Source organism: Nerophis lumbriciformis, linkage group LG02, assembly GCF_033978685.3.
Source record: "Nerophis lumbriciformis linkage group LG02, RoL_Nlum_v2.1, whole genome shotgun sequence".
Taxonomy (NCBI): domain Eukaryota; kingdom Metazoa; phylum Chordata; class Actinopteri; order Syngnathiformes; family Syngnathidae; genus Nerophis; species Nerophis lumbriciformis.
In genome coordinates, this window is record NC_084549.2 from 48,853,664 (window position 1) to 48,874,129 (window position 20,466).

The 20,466-nt window shown below is 45.3% G+C and overlaps 1 protein-coding gene across 3 annotated transcripts in view; it reads left to right on the forward strand.

Moving 5' to 3' along the window:
- The window catches only part of shtn1 (shootin 1), a 177,509-nt gene that overhangs the window by 129,091 nt on the left and 27,952 nt on the right, over positions 1–20,466 (forward strand). For 2 of the 3 annotated variants that reach the window (XR_012051258.1, XM_061964012.1), the window contains exon 16: positions 7,723–7,842. Coding sequence is in view for 2 of the 3 variants with exons in the window: in XM_061964012.1 (XP_061819996.1) it covers positions 7,723–7,842 (120 nt within the window). In the remaining variant the exon portion in view is untranslated. Of the gene's footprint in view, positions 1–7,722; positions 7,843–17,807; positions 18,871–20,466 lie in introns of those variants that run through there. The other variant, XM_072916435.1, reaches the window with a different exon arrangement.

The following is a 20,466-nucleotide window of genomic DNA, read 5'->3' on the forward strand; positions in this document are numbered from 1 at the left end:
CCAGCTCGCCAGTCAGCCCAAACGCCAACACGCAAACAAGAGACACTAACACCTCCCCCACCAAAAGACCCCACCACCCCAACCCAAACCCGCACAAACACACCACTGCCCAAGCAACCGAGACACAGCATCCAGACCAGACATGGGGGCCGCCCCGCCACCGCATCAAGTCACCAACAGAGACCCCACAGCGCAAGTTCGGGCCACACGGGCACGGATCCCACCCAACAGGAAGCGAGACCCGCGCAACGCCACCCACAAATAAATAATAAAATAATAAGACCAATTTAAAAAATACATTAAAATAGAATAAGTAAATAACAAAAATACAAATAATAAAAGAAAAACAAACAAAAAAAAGAAAAAATTAAATAAATAAAAGCCCGGCAGGCCACCAGACCACAGTCCCCGCAACCCACGCCGGCCGAGGAGGCAATGAGGGGTGCGCTGTACTCCCGAACCCCAACCCCCCCATGCATGTGTACAAGGCCCCCAGAGTGTCTACTGTTTAGTTAAAATTAGGAGGTCAGCCGTTACAGCTGACCTCCAGCCCCTATTGATGTGTGTACTGTAGCGTGAGTGAGATATGTATGCTTTTGGGAACTAATAATGCGATTAAAATTGGGGGACATCAAGGTCATGGTGGGTCCCAACCAAGCCGAGACCCCCAAATCCTAAGTGTCTAATATGCAGATAAGATTGAGGGATGGACGAGCAGGGGACAAGACAGGAGGACTGGAGCCCCATAGGCGGCATCCTCATCCCCCCGTCATGCTTCCCCGCAGGACAATCCCCCAAAGTCTTATGTATGTGTGACTGTGTGTCCTATAAGTAGAAGGAGTAGAGGGCCCGGACAACCCCCCCAGTCCATGTAGGGTACAACCAGGAAGTACAGCCAGGAGGCCGCCACACCCCCCTCTTTGCCCTCCCCTCACGGCCCGTGACCCACACCAGACTACTTTAACGTGACGCCACGCGAGTCTAGCCCCCGCCAAACAAAGCCAGCCCCGGCCCGCCCCCGCCCAACCCTGCAGAGTCCATACCACCAACACGGGTAGTTTCAAAAGCACATGTGATCTCCACCCGCACAAGTGTAGTTTCAAAACTGTCTATGTCCACATAAACACATACACTAGCTGTCATGCACATTTTGTCCAATCAGAAGCCTGGAACAGCAGCCACGGCTGACTTGGTGGCATTACACCTCTATTATGTTTATTTTAATATACTAGACGTACCATGACATGAACATTATATTTAAAACCAGCCTGCACGTACATAGAGCCCTGGAAATATTATGTATCTTTTTTAAGTGTTTATAGCGTGCACGCCCGCCTGTGCTGCTGAAACCCAACACTTGTGGAATTATAACATGTTTAATTAGCAACATAGTGATGTATTACATGTGCAGTGACGTGTACATTACCGTATTTTCCGCACTATAAGGCGCACCGGATTATTAGCCGCACCTTCAATGAATTACATATTTCATAACTTTGTCCACCAATAAGCCGCCCCGGATTATAAGCCGCGCCTACGCTGCGCTAAAGGGAATGTCAAAAAAACAGTCAGATAGTTCAGTCAAACTTTAATAATATATTGAAAACCAGCGTTCTAACAACTCTGTCCCAAAATGTACGCAAATGTGCAATCACAAACATAGTAAAATTCAAAATGGTGTAGAGCAATAGCAACATAATGTTGCTCGAACGTTAATGTCACAACACACAAAATAAACATAGCGCTCACCTTCTGAAGTTATTCTTCATTCGTAAATCCTTCGAATTCTTCGTCTTCGGTGTCCGAATTGAAAAGTTGCGCAAGCGTGGGATCCAAAATGGCCGGTTCCGTCTCGTAGAAGTCATCGGAGTCAGTGTCGCTGTTGTTGTCCAGTAGTTCTGTGAATCCTGCCTTCCGGAAAGCTCGGACCACAGTTGTGACCGAAATATCTGCCCAGGCATTTACGATCCACTGGCAAATGTTGGCGTATGTCGTCCGGCGCTGTCTGCCCGTCTTAGTGAAGGTGTGTTCGCCTTCGGAGCTGTGTGAAAAAAGCCACCCGGCCTCTTCGCGTAAACTTCCCTTAACCACTCGCTCATCTTTTCTTCATCCATCCATCCCTTCGAGTTAGCTTTTATGATGACGCCGGCTGGAAAGGTCTCTTTTGGCAAGGTCTTCCTTTTGAATATCACCATGGGTGGAAGTTAGCATGGCAAGCTAGAACCACAGTGAAGGATGACTTCTCATTCCCTGTGGTGCGAATATTCACCGTACGTGCTCCCGTTCCACAGTGCGGTTCACAGGAATATCAGTTGCTGTGAAATACGGTAGTAATCCGTGTGCGGATGGAGAGATTGCGTCTTTTTATGAACCGGATCCTTGTCGCTTAGTAGGAGCCATTTTGTGGTCTTTACAGATGTAAACAGGAAATGAAACGTACGGTGATATCCGCGCGTTTTTTCTTCTTCTTCCGGGGGCGGGTGGTTGCTTACAGTAGAAGAAGAAGCGCTTCCTGTTCTATGGGGGCGGGTGCTTTCCTTGGCGGTTGCTTGCGTAGAAGAAGAAGCGCTTCCTGTTCTACCGGGAAAAAAGATGGCGGCTGTTTACCGAAGTTGCGAGATCGAAACTTTATGAAAATGAATCGTAATAAAGCGCACCGGGTTATAAGGCGCACTGTCAGCTTTTGAGAAAATGTGTGGTTTTTAGGTGCGCCTTATAGTGCGGAAAATACGGTATATCTAAAATCAGCACGCACTAACGAGTCAAGGAAACCTCTGAATGTTTAAGTGCCTAAAGCACACGGACACTATTGGAATTATAACGCAAATGCACATGTATCTCTACATTGTTAAATAAATAATTAACAATGTAGAGATACATGTGCGATGAAGTGTACATTGTCCTTAACAGTAACAAGGGGAAGAATACATCATGTTTTTTCAGCCGCTCGGGTGCGGGTCGCGCACACCGTCGAGCCAAGCTTCATCTACACAAATGGAACGACACTTCATGATCTGTCGTTAAATAAGGACTACATGAGATAATGTTGCACCTTTCTTATGACACAAAGCAAAGAGTATTGCTTGTCAATCCCATTAGCTGGAAGTCCAACAGCATTCGTATCCAAAACAGCTGACTGTCATTCTAACTTGTAAAGTAAAGTTCGCGTACAGCAAAGCCAATAGGTCCATAACATCCAATAAATAACCATTCAAATATTAACAAAGTATTAGTGATATTGTTATTGTAAGTGCTAACACAGAAAAACTATTTATAGCGGCGCCGTGATCACAAGCTTTTATGCCTATGTTTACATCATCGAATGGTCTGCTGCTTTCTCGCTTCCTTGCTCCCTGAACATTTATTCTAGATCTTAAATCATGCATGTTACCTGGACATGAGACGTCTGAGTAGGTATTCGGACAAGTTGGTACACGTTGACAGCCATTTAGGACCCGAAACTGGCGAGGAAGACACGAAAAGACGCGTGTTCCCCCCCCCCCCTAAATCTAAATCTGTGGACTCTAACCGTCTACCGGAACAGTTCCGCTCCAATGATTCTGCGGCCGTTTTGGAGAGGGCTAAGAGCCCTTACGAACTATAAGCCCAAAACCTCCCAGGCCCTGAATGACCGGACTCTCGCTCAGGGCCTCAACACACATTACTGTCGTCATGAACGGCCTTCAGCTCATCAAAGCTCTGCTCCCCCTACCATCACCCTCCCCACTAACGGCAGCACTTCATTTAAGGAGTTAAAGGACTCCAAGGACATCACAGGACTCCGAGGACATCATAGGACTGTAAAAGCCCTCTCCATCCAAGAGGAGGATGCACGCTGAAGCTGAATACGCGGAAGGCCCCCGGGCCGGATGGTGTCTCCCCCTCCACTCTCAGACACTGTGCGGATCAGCTGGCTCCTGTCTTCACTGACATTTTTAACACCTCTCTGGAGCTATGCCGCGTGCCGTCCTGCTTTAAGACCTCCACCACTGTCTCTGTCCCCAAGAAAGCACGGATCACAGGACTTAATGACTACAGGCCGGTTGCGCTGACGTCTGTGGTCATGAAGTCCTTTGAGCGCTTGGTCCTTACCCACCTCAAGGACATCACAGCCCCCCTCCAGGACCCACTGCAGTTCGCCTACAGAGCCAACAGGTCTGTGGATGATGCAGTGAACCAGGCCCACCACTTCATCCTGGAGCATCTGGACTCCAGGAACCTACGCTAGGATCCTGTTTGTGGACTTTAGCTCTGCCTTCAACCATCCTCCCTGGACTGCTACGAGACCAGCTCTACCAGCTCAGCATGCCCGACTCCCTCTGCAGTTGGATCAATGACTTCCAGCATGTGCGGCTGGGGAAGATTGTCTCGGACAGTCGAACCACGAACACTGGTACTCCTCAGGGCTGTGTACTCTCCCCCTGGCTCTTCTCCCCCTGGCTCTTCTCCCTGCATACAAACTGCTGCACCTCCAGTCACCAGTCCGTAAAACTGCTCAAGTTTGCGGATGACACTACCCTCATCGGGCTCATCTCGGATGGCAATGAGTCCGCCTACAGGAGAGAGGTGGACCGGCTGGCGTCCTGGTGCAGCCACAACAACCTGGAGCTGAACGCCCAGAAAACAGTGGAGATGATCATGGACTTCAGGAAAGTCAGCCCCACCATCCCCCCTCACCCTGATTGACTCTCCCACCCCCGTATCCATTGTGGACTCCTTCCGTTTTTTGGGCACCACCATCACCCAAGACCTCAAGTGGGAGCCGACCATCAGCTCCCTCATCAAGAAGGCCCAGCAGAGGATGTACTTCCTGTGGCAGCTGAGGAAACTTAAGGTGCCGACCGATATGCTGGTGCAGTTTTACTCAGCCATCATCGAGTCCATCCTGACCTCCTCCATCACCGTGTGGTTCCCCGGGGCCACAGTCCAGGATAAGCATCGACTGCAGCGCATTGTACGTGCTGCTGAGAAGGTGGTTGGCTGCAAGCTCCCATCTCTCCAGGACTTGTTCTCCTCCAGGACCAGGAGGCGTGTGGTTCGGCTCACAGCTGACTCTTCCCACCCTGGACACAAACTATTCTCTGAACAGTTTTCCCCTCGGTCATCAGGCACATGAACAATAACTCCTAACAGAATTCATTGAATTCCTTCTAAGTCTATAACAAGATCTGATAGCTCAGTTACAGCTCTTGTTATTACCAAATCTGTGTTATTGTTGCACGATTGCACCAAGAAAAATTCCTAGTTTGTGAACCCGTTCTCAAACAATGGCAATAAAACTATTCTGATTCTGATTCTGATTTTGATGTTATTGACATGGGAAACATGCGTTTACATTGCCAAAGCCAGCATTAAAACACAATCAAAACAATTAAAATGTATCAAACATAATAAAAACCTAATAAACTAGACAATTGTGCAATACCTTTCAATATAGATGCATATATGTATACATGAAAGTAAATATATCCATGTAGTACAAATAGTGCAGGAATACTCATATGGTTGATAGTCTTTATGGTGGTTGTATTCCATTGGATGTCCTTGTCTTGTCACAACACCTCACACATCTTGCTGCTGTGTTTGCACATTGCTTTACTTCCCCCAACAGGCCTGGGAGTTTTTTTGTTAATTGTCATGTTTTCTCTCTTTGTGTATTTGCAATTTGTGGGAAGTATATGTCTCTGATGTCTTGGTACAGTGGGCAGGTTGTAAGAAAGTGCAGCTCAGTTTCCACCTCACCTTGTGCACATTAATGCACAGTCTGTCTTCTCTTGGGAGCCAGGTCTGCCTATGGCGGCCTTTCTCGATGGCAAGACTGTGCTCACTGAGTCTGTACAAAGTCAAGGATCTCCTTAGTTTTGGGTCAGTCACAGTGCTCAGGTATTCTGCCACTGTGTATTCTCTGTTTAATGATAAATGATAAATGGGTTATACTTGTATAGCGCTTTTCTACCTTCAAGGTACTCAAAGCGCTTTGACAGTATTTCCACATTCACCCATTCACACACTGATGGCGGGAGCTGCCATGCAAGGCACTAACCAGCACCCATCAGGAGCAAGGGTGAAGTGTCTTGCCCAAGGACACAACGGACTTGACTAGGATGGTAGAAGGTGGGGATTGAACCCCAGTAACCAGCAACCCTCCGATTGCTGGCACGGCCACTCTACCAACTTTGCCATGCCACCCCCAAAGCGGCCAAATAGCATTCCAGTTTGCTCTGGTTTTGAGTTGATTCTTTTCAATGTGTCAGATAGTTTTATTTTTGTTTTCTTATCATGTGGTTTAGTCCAGTGTGGTTTCTCTCTGGTGGCTCTGCTTGTGTTTGTGAGCGGAGTCCCAGAAGCAGCTGGTTGAGCGGGCATCTCTCGAGGGTCTCTCTGTAACTAAGGGCTTTGTTATGGAGCGTGTCTCTGACATTTTATTTTGATTGGTTATAAAATTTAAATGCTCTCTTTTGGATTTTGATTAGCACGTCTTGACATAGGGATTGTGAAAATTCCCCCCAAAGAGTGCAGTTTCCCTTTAAAAAAATACCACACCAAGGATTTTCTTTAAAAATTAATTCCACACATAACTCTTAAAGACATGTCAAAAATATTGAAATGGCTTCCAACACACACACACGTTTTTTTGCAGAAGTAGGAACACACATTTGTTGCCAGAAGTCGGAAGTGCGCTACTATGGAAACGAAAATAAGTGAACCGAGGAATTAGTTCTGGAAATGCTTAAAACTACCAACATACGGTAAATATTGTACATCACATATTGGTTTGAACGTGTCTGTTACTACATTATATGTAGACTTGCAGTGTGTATATAAAATGTTGGAGGGTTTTGAAGTCGTTTTAGAGGGCTTTGAAGGCTGCAACGGTGACTCCCATTAGCTGCGTCTTCCAAATGTTTTTATCATTTTTAAAATCCTGAAAATGTTCTTGTCTCTCATAATGATTGTGAACAGTAGGCAAAATTTAAAAAAAAAGTGCAGTTCCCCTTTAACCTGGATTGTGCACTCTCGTAGTTGTTGTGTTTGTCTTTATTTCTTACATTGAACTCAGAGAGCAAAGTATACAAAGTCAAATTCCTTGTGTGTTAAACATACTTGGCCAAAAAAAAAATATTCTTATTCTATCACAGCAACGAACAAAATACACAAATTATTTTTTGTAATTGTTAGTCTAATGAAGAAAGAATAGTGCATGTACAACAATTTTTCTGTCATTGTAGTCAAAACAAACAAGAACAATAGCATCTAACAAAAGTGATGACTTTTGTTAGATAAAGATATAAAATGTAAAAAAAAGAAAAACAATAAAACCATGTCAACAATTTGCTGTAGGTAAAAAAAACAACCTTAAATTTAATTATTATTGTCTATCTGTGTTGGCCCTGCGATGATGTGGCGACTTGTCCAGGGTGTACACCGCCTTCCGCCCGAATGCAGCTGAGATAGGCTCCAGCACCCCCCGCGACCCCGAACGGGACAAGCGGTTGAAAATGGATGGATGGATGCTCGTTTCTGTTTTCAGTTTATGTCAACATCAGTTTGTTAGTCCGAGGGGCGTTAACACAAACCTGTTCCATTGTATAATGCATGTAAATATTGAGAAAATGGCAGTGATGCAGCAGACAATGTATTAGTTTATGTATGATTAATGTATTAAATAGTAGTTCATTGATGTGTTAAATACACATCTTCCATATTTGTGTGTTTTCCTAGGTGAATTCTAACAGAAGTTGTCAAGTAAAAATGTCATCTTCATCCTCAAATTGCGATGACGAGCTGCAGAAGATTTTGCTGAGACGCTGTGATTTACTGAGGAGCCCAAATGCACCTTAGGTGGGTTCACACAAGAACAAACATGTTTTATTACATTTTTCTTACAAAAAGTCATAACTACCTCACAGAATGTATTTACTTTTTCACAAACACAAAATGTTTTCTTAGATTTAAATATACTTCCTGTACTTTATTTTTTAAAGTTTCACAAAAAACACCCAAACATTCTCTAAATGTTTTATTGCTGAGCATTATTTTTTTAAGGTTGTTCACTAAACTAATAACTACAGTATGGATTTGACTTCATGATCATTTCCTTATTTATTATATTTATTTTAACAACAAATTCTATAAATGGATTTACATAAATATTATCCTATGTATTATAATATTTGTTTGTTGTAATTAATTATATTATTAATACTGATGAATACTGTTATTGTTAGATAACAATAGATACAATAGATACTGTACTAGTTAAAAACAAACCAATCCACTAAACAATAGTATGGATTTTACAAAATAATGTTGTTTTTTGTATTATAATACAAAACCCAAAACCAGTAAAGTTGGCACGTTGTGTAAATCGTAAATAAAAAAACAGAATACAATGGTTTGCAAATCCTTTTCAATATATATTCAATTGAATAGACTGCAAAGACAAGATACTTAATGTTTGAACTGGTAAACTTTGTTATTTTTTGCAAATATTAGCTCATTTGGAATGTGATGCCTGCAACATGTTTTAAAAAACTGGCACAAGTGGCAAAAAAGACTGAGAAAGTTGAGAAATGCTCATCAAACACTTATTTGGAACATCCCACAGGTGAACAGGCTTATTGGAAACAGGTGGGTGCCATGATTGGGTATAAAAGCAGCTTCCATGAAATGCTCAGTCATTCGCAAACAAGGATGGGGCGAGGGTCACCACTTTGTGAACAACTTTTATGAACAACATTTCTTAACCAGCTATTTCAAGGAATTTAAGGATTTCACCATCTACCGTCCGTAACATCATCAAAAGGTTCAGAGAATCTGGAGAAATCACTGCACGTAAGCAGCAAGGCTGAAAACCAACATTGAATGCCCGTGACCTTCGATCCCTCAGGCGGTACTGCATCAAAAAGCAACATCAGTGTGTAAAGGATATCACCACATGGGCTCAGGAACCCTTCAGAAAACCACTGTCAGTAACTACAGTTTGTTGCTACATCTGTAAGTGCAAGTTAAAACTCTGTACAATGCAAAGCGAAAGCCATTCATCAAGAACACCCAGAAATGCCGTCGGCTTTGCTGGGCCCAAGCTCATCTAAAATGGACTGATGCAAAGTGGAAAAGTGTTCTATGGTCTGACGAGTCCACAGTTCAAATTGTTTCTGGAAACTGTGGACGTTGTGTCCTCCGGAACAAAGAGGAAAAGTGTAGAAATCAGTGACACACACACGGCTGTCCACTTCAGTGGTGTAGACTTTACTGAACCAACTGTGCATGCTCCGAACACACATACACAACTACGGATGCCCATAAGAGACATCCACTACATCTCCCCTTCTCCAATGTACAACAAGGAATGAACAATCATTGCAATGTATGTATAAATAAGGATCACCATTTATAATGAATCAACCTAACACCCTATAACGGCATTATGTATGAGAATTGCATAACAAATTCCTTACCATCCTCATTTCTCCCTGAGAAAGAAAAAAAAAACAACAAAACAACAGTGTTGCCAACTAACAATCAAACAGTAATTGCCTTTTTAGGCTTCGACATTACACAAGATGTGTTTCGTTATGTCCTGTCCTTTCACAAGACATTGTCTTTAAGCCACCCCGGTGGCTTTACCTGCTGTCTTGGAGCATCTCTTGCTTTCGGTGTCTGGGTTACCTGCTCTCTGATTGGTGTACCTGGTGTTGCTTCCCTCTATGTTCTGTGTTCATTTTGTGGGGTTGGTGGCTCTTGTGGAGCCGACTGTGGCTGGAGCTGTGGCTCAGGAAGAGCCTGAAGGTGAGCCCTGTTTCTCCTCACCTCCTCTGCTCCAGTGTCGACCACGTAGGAGCGTGGCGTGTCGGCCTTTCTGATCACTGTAGCTGTTTGTTTTGAGGGAGATATCCATACTGACTGTCCAGGCCTCAGCTCGGGCTTTTGTGTGGCCCGGTGTCTGCTGTCAAAGTTCTTAGCCTGTGTGCATTTTTAGCTGATAGTCCTTTTTCTCGAAGGCCTTTGTTCTAGGCCGCTGTGGTTTGAGGTTGGATGACGCTTGTGGCAGCGGCGAGCGGAGGCGTCTTCCCATCAGGAGCTCGCTTGGTGACAGCCCATGGTGCAATGGTGTGACTCTATATGCTAACATTGCTCTGTATGGGTCCTCCTCATTCTTAAGTAACAACAATTTCACCGTCTTGACAGCCCTCTCCGCCTCTCCGTTACTCTGGCTGAAGTAAGGGCTACTTGTCACGTGCGAAAAGTCATAATCTCTGGCGAAGGCTGTGAACTCTGCTGATGAGAACTGTGGACCATTGTCACTCCGTAGCTCCTCTGGGACTCCATGCCTGCAGAACATGCCTTTAAGTGTATTGATAATCCCCTTAGATGTGGTAATTGGGGTTTTCTCAATGTCAATGTATCTCGAATAATAGTCCACTGCTAACAAGTAGGAGCTGCCTTTCAGGTAAAACATATCCACCCCCACCTTTTGCCAGGGGCGCTGGGGTAGTGCTGATGGGATCATGGGCTCAGGATGCTGTGATTGGCTCTTAATGCATGTTACACACTGTGCCACCATTTTAGTGATTTGACTTGTTATGCCCACCCACCACACTGACTGCTCTGCTCTTGCCTTGCATTTAGATATACCCATATGACCTTCATGCAGACGGGCCAGCATTTCTGCTTCCATAGTTTGAGGAATCACAATCCTCTGACCTTTCATTAAAAGTCCTCCTGCACAGTATAGTTCGCTCTGGTACATCCAGTAGGGCTTTAGCTGCTCTGGCAGCTCTTCCTGTCTGGGCCACCCTCGTTTGCATAGCTCTCTAAGCCGTCTGCATATGGAGTCCTGCTCTTGTGCATCTCTAATCTGTTGTAGTTTTGCCTTAGATGCTGGTAGGCACTGTTGCACTGATTCCACAAACACTTTCACCTCCCCTTCTAGCTCCCTTTCATCTTCTGTGAGTGTGCGCACGATGGGTGCGCGTGATAACGCATCTGCCGTTATCAATGCTTTCCCTGGGACATGTACTATTTGATATGAGTACCTGAGGAGCCTGAGGCGAAAGCGCTGGATTCTCGGGGGCAGGTCATCCAGTGCCTTTGTTCCTAACAGAGCTAACAGTGGCTTGTGGTCTGTTTCTACGGTGAACTGCAGGCCTATTAGGTATGAGCTGAGCCTTTCGCATGCCCATGAACTGCAAGCGCCTCCTTCTCTACCTGTGCATATCTCTCTTCAGCATCAGAGAGACTGCGTGATATGTATGCTATTGGCCGCCACTCTTTGTTCTCTTGCATCTGAGTGAGAACCGCCCCGAGGCCAAAAGAAGAAGCGTCTGCGGACACTCTCGTTTTGGCACCCGGCCTGTACTGTGCCAGCACCCTGTCTGAGGCCAGCTCCCTTTTCACTTTTTCAAATGCGGCCTGTTGCACTTCTCCCCATACCCACTCACTCTCCTTTGCTAACAAGTCCCGTAACGGTTTGGTTATGTCTGTGAAAAAAGGCAAAAATGTACCCACGTATGTTGCCATGCCTAGAAACCTTCTCACATCTGCTACCTTTTGTGGAGTAGACATGTCTGTGATTGCTCTGACTTTCTCAGGGTCTGGTGCTATGCCCTTGCCACTGATTTTGTGTCCCACAAACACTAATTCTGGCTGTGCGAATGCACATTTTTCATTTAGGGTGAGCCCAGCATCCTGAAGTCTGGAGAGCACCACTGTCAGCCTCTCATCATGCTGTTGCCGGTCCACCCCACACACCAATATGTCATCAGCATGACAAACAACCCCTGTCAGTCCTTCTAAGAGCTGCGACATGCGGCGTTGAAAGTGTTCTGGCCCTGAGCTAATTCCAAATGGTAGGACATTGAAACAAAAACGGCCACACGAGGTTACAAATGTTGTAAGTTCTCTGCTTTCTTCTGCCAAGGGAATCTGCCAAAAACCAGACCGGGCATCCAGCTTGGGGAATACCTTTGCTCCGTCTAACTGTGCCAGTGACTGCTCTACTGATGGCAATATGTGCCTCTCCCTACATACTGCCTCATTAAGTCTGGTCAGATCCACGCAGATTCTGATTTTCCCATTAGGTTTAACTACGGGCACCATGCCTGCACACCACAATGTTGGCCTTTCCACCCTCGAAATGACCCCCATCTTTTCCATCCTCTCTAACTCCTCCTTTACTTTTTCTGTCAGAGGAATTGGCACCCTGCGTGGTGTCGTGAGTGCATAGGGCCTCGCATACTCCTTCAATCGAATGCTATAGTCCCCGTCGAGCCTACCTAGACCAGCAAACACTGTGGGAAACCTGTTTTTAAATGTTTCCCCTGGATCCTCTACTTCATCTACTCGCTCCACCAGCCGCAGGGCCTCTACGGCTGGCAGGCCCAGTAGGGGTCTTACCAATGAGTCCACCACGAACACGGGCTGGGTGACTGTTTCATTTTTACTCTTAAGCTGACATTTTACCTGCCCAGCGACTTGTAGTACAATGTTATTGGGGCCATATAGTCTCTTGGTTGTTTGCATCAAGGGGCCATCTCTGCTGTATTTATACAGATTGGTGGGGATCGCGGTGACCGCTGCACCTGTGTCAATTTTGAAGGAGATTACCTCCCCATTAAATCCAATGTCTGTGTGCCAGCCTGAGTTTTGCCCTCTTACCTCCCCCATAAAGAGAGTATCCTGTTGTAGTTTGTCCTGTACTTCATGCACAGGCTGCATGGAACGACACACAGCGGCAAAATGTCCTCGTTTGCGGCACTTCCTGCATTCTGCATTGTTAGCTGGGCACTCCTTCCAGTTATGGGGGCCCCTTCCACATTTCTGACATCTCTCTGAACTACTTACAGTCTATGTTTGTCTTGATCTCACCTGGCCGTGTTGTTTGTGTCCCTACATTTCCTGTCTTCTAAATGTACGTGAGATAGCATCAACCTCTCTCCTCTCCTCTGCCTGTGGAGACTCACCCCTCATCACACTACCTCTGACTGTTTAACCTGGCTTATGGCTTTTTGTAAGGTTAAATCCGCATCAATTTGTAACTTCTCTGACAGAGCGATATTCCTTATCCCTACTACTATGTGGTCACGTATTAACTCCTCCCGAAGCACTCCAAAGTTACAGTGTTCAGCCAGTTTATGTATTGGTGTTATGAAGCTATCTGCCGACTCACCAGGCTCCTGTTTCCGTACATTAAACTGCGCGCGCTCGAATATGACATTGTGTCTCCCAACAAAATAATCACTGAAACTTTTTATCACCGCAGCATAGTTCTGTTTCTGATCCAATGTCAATGGAGAAGCATCCAAAATGTCCTCCGCATCCTCTCCCATGAAGTACATCAGCGTGTTGACCTGGAAAGCGTCCCCTTTCTTGTCCAGTCCTGACGCCACTCGATACCTCTCGAATCTTTTGTTCCATCTCGGCCATTTCTTCCCGTCTCTGCAGTCGAACTTTTCTAGCGGGCTAACTTGAAAGTTGTCTCCATGGGCGGGAGGCACCGGTGCATTGCCTTCACTCATTGTGATAGCTAACTTGGGAACTAACTTCACTTGTACTAATAAAACAAAAAAAAAACACTACCTTTCGCTGTCGGTATGTGTCTTTGTGTCCTCTCTGACACATTTAATAACTTGGCGCGGTTGTTTTGACGTTTCTGACACCACTTCTGACACCATGTAGAAGTGAAGTGAAGTGAAGTACATTTATATAGCGCTTTTTCTCAAGTGACTCAAAGCGCTTTACATAGTGAAACCCAATATCTAAGTTACATTTAAACCAGCGTGGGTGGCACTGGGAGCAGGTGGGTAAAGTGTCTTGCCCAAGGACACAACGGCAGTGACTAGGATGGCGGAAGCGGGGATCGAACCTGCAACCCTCAAGTTGCTGGCACGGCCGCTCTACCAACCGAGCTATACCGTCCCCAAAGAAATCAGTGACACACACACGGCTGTCCACTTCAGTGGTGTAGACTTTACTGAACCAACTGCGCATGCTCCGAACACACATACACAACTACGGATGCCCATAAGAGACATCCACTACAAAAAGAACCATCCGGATTGTTATAGATGCAAAGTGGAAAAGTGTTCTGTGGTCTGACGAGTCCACAGTTCAAATTGTTTTTGGAAACTGTGGACGTTGTGTCCCCCGGAACAAAGAGGAAAAGAACCATCCGGATTGTTATAGGCGCAAAGTTCAAAAGCCAGCATCTGTGATGGTATGGGGGTGTATTAGTGCCCAAGGCAAGGGTAACTTACATATCTGGGAAGGCACTATTAATGCTGAAAGGTACATACAGGTTTTGGAGCAACATATGTTGCCATCCAAGCAACATCTTTTTCATGGACGACCCTGCTTATTTCAGCAAGACAATGCCAAGCCACATTCTACACGTGTTACAACAACGTGGCTTCATAGTAAAAGAGTGCGGGTACGAGACGGGCCTTCCTGTAGTCCAGACCTGTCTCCAATTGAAAATGTGTGGCGCAATATGAAGCCTAAAATACCACAACGGAGACCACGGACTGTTGAACAACTTAAGCTGTACATCAAGCTAGAATTGGAAAGAATTCCACCTGAAAAGCTTCAAAAATTGGTCTCCTCAGTTCCCAAACGTTTACTAAGTGTTGTTAAAAGGAAAGGCCATGTAACACAGTGGTAAAAATGCCCCTGTGCCAACTTCTTTGCAATGTGTTGTTGTCATTAAATTCTAAGTTAATGATTATTTGCAAAAAAAAAAAAAATTTCTCAGTTCAAACATTAAATATCTTGTCTTTTCAGTTTATTCAATTGAATATAAGTGGAAAAGGATTTGTGCAGAACGGTGGAACAGGGGTTAGTGCATGTGCCTCACAATACAAAGGTCCTGAGTAGTCCTGGGTTCAATCCCGGGCTCGGGATCTTTCTGTGTGGAGTTTGCACCTCCAAAGACATGCACCTGGGGATAGGTTGATTGGCAACACTAAATGGGCCCTAGTGTGTGAATGTGAGTGTGAATGTTGTCTGTCTATCTGTGTTGGCCCTGTGATGAGGTGGCGACTTGTCCAGGGTGTACACCGCCTTCCGCCCGAATGCAGCTGAGTACCCAGTACCCCCCGCGACCCCGAATAGGACAAGCGGTAGAAAATGGATGGATGGAAAAGGATTTGTAAATCATTGTATTCTGTTTTTATTTACAAATTACACAATGCGCCAACTTCACTGGTTTTGGGTTTTGTAATTATTTGTTGTAATAATTACAACAAACTACTTACAACAAACGTATTACCGTATTTTCCGCACTATAAGGCGCACCTAAAAACCACAATTTTTCTCAAAAGCTGACAGTGCGCCTTATAACCCGGTGCGCTTTATTACGATTAATTTTCATAAAGTTTCGATCTCGCAACTTCGGTAAACAGCCGCCATCTTTTTTCCCGGTAGAACAGGAAGCGCTTCTTCTTCTACGCAAGCAACCGCCAAGGAAAGCACCCGCCCCCATAGAACAGGAAGCGCTTCTTCTTCTACCCGCCCCCGGAAGAAGAAGAAAAAACGCGCGGATATCACCGTACGTTTCATTTCCTGTTTACATCTGTAAAGACCACAAAATGGCTCCTACTAAGCGATCCGGTTCATAAAAAGACGCAATCTCTCCATCCGCACACGGATTACTACCGTATTTCACAGCAACTGAACCGCACTGTGGAACGGGAGCACGTACGGTGAATATTCGCACCACAGGGAATGAGAAGTCGTCCTTCACTGTGGTTCTAGCTTGCCATGCTAATGGCCAGAAACTTCCTCCCATGGTGATATTCAAAAGGAAGACCTTGCCAAAAGAGACCTTTCCAGCCGGCGTCATCATAAAAGCTAACTCGAAGGGATGGATGGATGAAGAAAAGATGAGCGAGTGGTTAAGGGAAGTTTACGCGAAGAGGCCGGGTGGCTTTTTTCACACAGCTCCGAAGGCGAACACACCTTCACTAAGACGGGCAGACAGCCTCGGACGACATACGCCAACATTTGCCAGTGGATCGTAAATGCCTGGGCAGATATTTCGGTCACAACTGTGGTCCGAGCTTTCCGGAAGGCAGGATTCACAGAACAACAGCGACACTGACTCCCGATGACTTCTACGAGACGGAACCGGCCATTTTGGATACCACGCTTGCGCAACTTTTCAATTCGGACACCGAAGACGAAGAATTCGAAGGATTTACGAATGAAGAATAACTTCAGAAGGTGAGCGCTATGTTTATTTTGTGTGTTGTGACATTAACGTTCGAGCAACATTATGTTACTATTGCTCTACACCATTTTGAATTTTACTATGTTTGTGATTGCACATTTGCGTACATTTTGGGACAGAGTTGTTAGAACGCTGGTTTTCAATATATTATTAAAGTTTGACTGAACTATCTGACTGTTTTTTTGACATTCACTTTAGCGCAGCGTTTTTTTGACATTCACTTTAGCGCAGCGTAGGCGCGGCTTATAGTCCGGGGCGGCTTATTGGTGGACAAAATTATGAAATATGTAATTCATAGAAGGTGCGGCTAATAATCCGGTGCGCCTTATAGTGCGGAAAATACGGTACTATTGTTATTACTGCAATTAAATGGATGATTAAAATTAAACCAATCCACTAAATGATAACAAATTATATTTTAATTTTTATAAAAAATATACAGTATACTAATATGATAATGACAATTATTAATAAAAAATACACGTTTTAAAAGTATTAGGTTTAGAATAATTATTATATCAAGTATTTGTTATTTTATTATATTGTAAAGCAATTCCAGTGTCATGTTGTGTTTGTGCAAAGTGTTTTTGAAAATGTTTATGAACAATATAATGAACACATTAGAAACACAATATGTGTGCAAAAAAGTTAAACAGCGATACAATATATATATATATATATTTTTTTTCTGAAAGAAAAGATTGTATGGCCCTATTAGCTAATACAAATGATAACAGAAGAAATTAACAAATTAAAAAGATTGTTTGACAAACACAGACTATCTTTGAATCTCAGTAAAACTAAAATAATGCTATTTGGTCACAGTAAAAGAGAAAGTCAAACACAAATACAGATAGACGGAGTAGACATTGAAAGGGTAAAAGAAAACACATTTTTGGGTATAAATATAGATGATAACATGAACTGGAAACCTGATGTAAAAAATGTACAACACAAAGTAGCAAGAAACACATCAATAATGAATAAAGCAAAATATGCTCTGGACCAAAAATCTCTTCATATTCTCTACTGCTCACTAATGTTACCTTATTGTGTAGAAATATGGGGATAATACATAATGTTGTATATAGAGAACATACATCCTTTATTTATTGAACCACAAATTATCATGATCCGTGGTCCGCATCATGTTTTTGTTATGTTCTGTTAATTTTGGACTCCTTTAGTTCCTGTTTGTGCACCTCCTGTGTTTGTTACCATGGTTACTTATTGTTTTCACCTGCCTCTGGTGTTCGGGACGCTCACCTGTCTCTAATCGGAGGCATTTGTTTGCCTCATGCCTTGCCACTTAAGTCGTGTTAGTTTCATGCCACAGTTCCCTGAGTATTCCATGTGCATAGTTTATGCTAAGTATTTGCTTCACGCAGCCTTGTGTACATAAGTCTTGTTTAATTTTATGCCACAGTTTTGTGAGGTTTCATGTCTATGGTTCCATGTTTCCTGCCCTATGTTTTTGCCTTTGCTTCCGCGTGCGATAGGCACGTTTGCCTTTGTTTTGTAAGTTGGATGATATTGGATAATTAAATCATGTTTTTACCTGCATGCCTTGTCCGGGTAGTCTGTCTGCCTTCCTGTACAGAACGACCCCGCAGTAAGCTGCGAAAACCACGTCTTGACAAAATGATTCCAGCGTACAGTTCTCCCGCAACGGACTCCGAGGAGCTGGACATCGGTACGTGGATGGATATGGAGGCGGAGACTCTTCACTATTCCCCCTTGGAGCGCCAGGACCTGATGTGGGGTCCTAACGGAAAGTTGGTCCCAATCAACTCTGTATGGCTCGAGGACATTGTCACACCCCCGCTGTACCGGACGTGTCAGCGAAGACGGAAGCCATCCAGAAGGGCTTCACTTCGCTGCCAGGACGCGTCACTCCCTCAGACTCCTCCTCCGGTACACAACACGCCACAAGCTGCCCAGTCTTCCCCCGATGACGTCACTCCGTCCACTGCTGATGACGTCATGGACCAGGATTTTTTTTTTTCTGAATTCTGTTTCTTTCTGTCAGCCGCCCCCAAAATACGCTAGATCCTGCCTTTCTCCACACAACCTCAGGTGGAGAAAGGAAAAATACTTTTTGGACAATTTAAAGGGGAGGAGTCTACCCCCCTCCTGTTCTTCCTCCATCCACCCCTAAAGACAGTTCCAGACCGCGAGGAGCGCGTCTGGTATCCGCTCCTTGAGGGGGGGGGGGCTAGTACCGGGAGCTGTGCTAGTGGGGTGGCTCAGCGTCATGGCCTGGCCACCACCACCTGTTCTTCGGCAGGCCAAGCCGCAGCCCTCAGCTAGACCACCTCCGCCAAAGTCACGGCCAGTACCGGGTCCACGACTGGTTCAAGCTACCCTTCCTGCTCCACGGCTAGCAACTGAACTTCCTGCTCCACGGCTAGCAACCGAATTTCCTGCTCCACGGCTTTCAACCGAACTTCCTGCTCCATGGCTAGCAACTGAACTTCCTGCTTCACGGCTAGCAACCCTTCTGCTCCACGGCTAGCAACCAAACTTCCTGCTCCACGGCTAGCAACCTTTGCTGCTCCATAGCTAGCAACCGAACTTCCTGCTCCACGGCTAGCAACCCTTCCTACTCCACGCCTAGCAACCGAACTTCCTGCTACACGACTAGAACCAGTAGCTGCACCACAGCTAGCGCCAGTAGCTGCACCACGGGTAGCGCCAGCTGCTGCACCAGCTGCTGCTTCCACGCCAGCGACGTCTGCTGCTTCCACGCCTGCCTGTACGATTCATGGACGCCTTTGGCGCCAACAGCAGCGACGCCCAGGACTTGGGAGCAGGACTCAAAGAGTCAAGAGGTTCTGGCGTCACTCCCGCCCACCTCCCCGTCGGCCACGGATGTGGCCATTCCCTGGTCGCCCGCCTCGCCAAGTGTAGCGGCGTTCAACGCGCCACCGCCACCTGACTCTCCCTCGCTGGTTGCGGGGACACTTGGTCTGGCGACCCACCGCCAAGTCCTCCTTCCGCCCTCCCATGACTCTTGATCTTGCTTTGTTTTTGTTTTTTTGGACATCTGAAATCTGTCCTTGAGGAGGAGGAGATACTGTCATGATCCGTGGTCCGGATCATGTGTTTATGTTCTGTTAATTTTGGACTCCTTTAGTTCCTGTTTGTGCACGTCCTGTGTTTGTTACCATGGTTACTTATTGTTTTCACCTGCCTCTGGTGTTCGGGACGCTCACCTGTCTCTAATCAGAGGCATCATTTAAGCCTGCCTTTGCCAGTCAGTTGGCCTGGCGTCATTTGTTTGCCTCATGCCTTGCCACGTAAGTCGTGTTAGTTTCATGCCACAGTTCCCTGAGTCTTGTTTAATTTCATGCCAGTTTCGTGAGGTTTCATGTCTATAGTTCCATGTTTCCTGCCCTAAGTTTTTGCCTTTGCTTCTGTGTGCGATAGGCACGCTTGCCTTTGTTTTGTAAGTTGGATGATTTTGGATAATTAAATCATGTTTTTACCTGCACGCCTTGTCCGGAGTAGTCCGTTTGCATCCCGGGGGAACAAACCTCGCAGTAAGCTGCAACCCCGCCGTGACACAAAAATTGAAATTCAATGATTTGGTGCATTTGCAGACAGCTAAAATTATGTACAAAGCAAACTATTACCTGCTACCCAAGAATGATGTGGGATCTGAACCGAGGATGTCGTTGTGGCTTGTGCAGCCCTTTGAGTGTCATGTCTGTGTTGATCATGCTTTTGTTTGGCCATGTGCTGTTTGTTTTTTGGACGCTTTTTAGTTCCTGGTTGTGCACTCTTGCTTGTTTTGTTTCCATGGTTACCCATTAGTTTCACCCGTTCCTCGTTTTGGACTCAAACACCTGTCACCAATCATGTCACTGTTATTTAAAGCCTGTCTTTTTCTGTTGGTCGGCCTGACAACATTACCTCTGCTCACTTCATGCCATGCTACTTCTGATACTCATGCCTGTTCATAGTTATGCTTCTTGCCATGCCACGTAAGTTTTGTTTTTTCATGTCACAGTTAGCGAGTTTTGCTTCATGTTCATAGTTTCTGCCTTTGTGCAAGTTTTTGTTTCATTAGCCAAGATTTTGTACTTCCGCCTTGTGCGCGCATTTTGTTCCTTTTTTATAGTAATAATAAAATATGTCCTTACCTTCACGCCTTGCCCACTCCAACTTTCCTTTGCATTCCGGGAAAACAAAACACCCCAAAGTCCACGCATTGACATTGAGACACTTGTGATTTA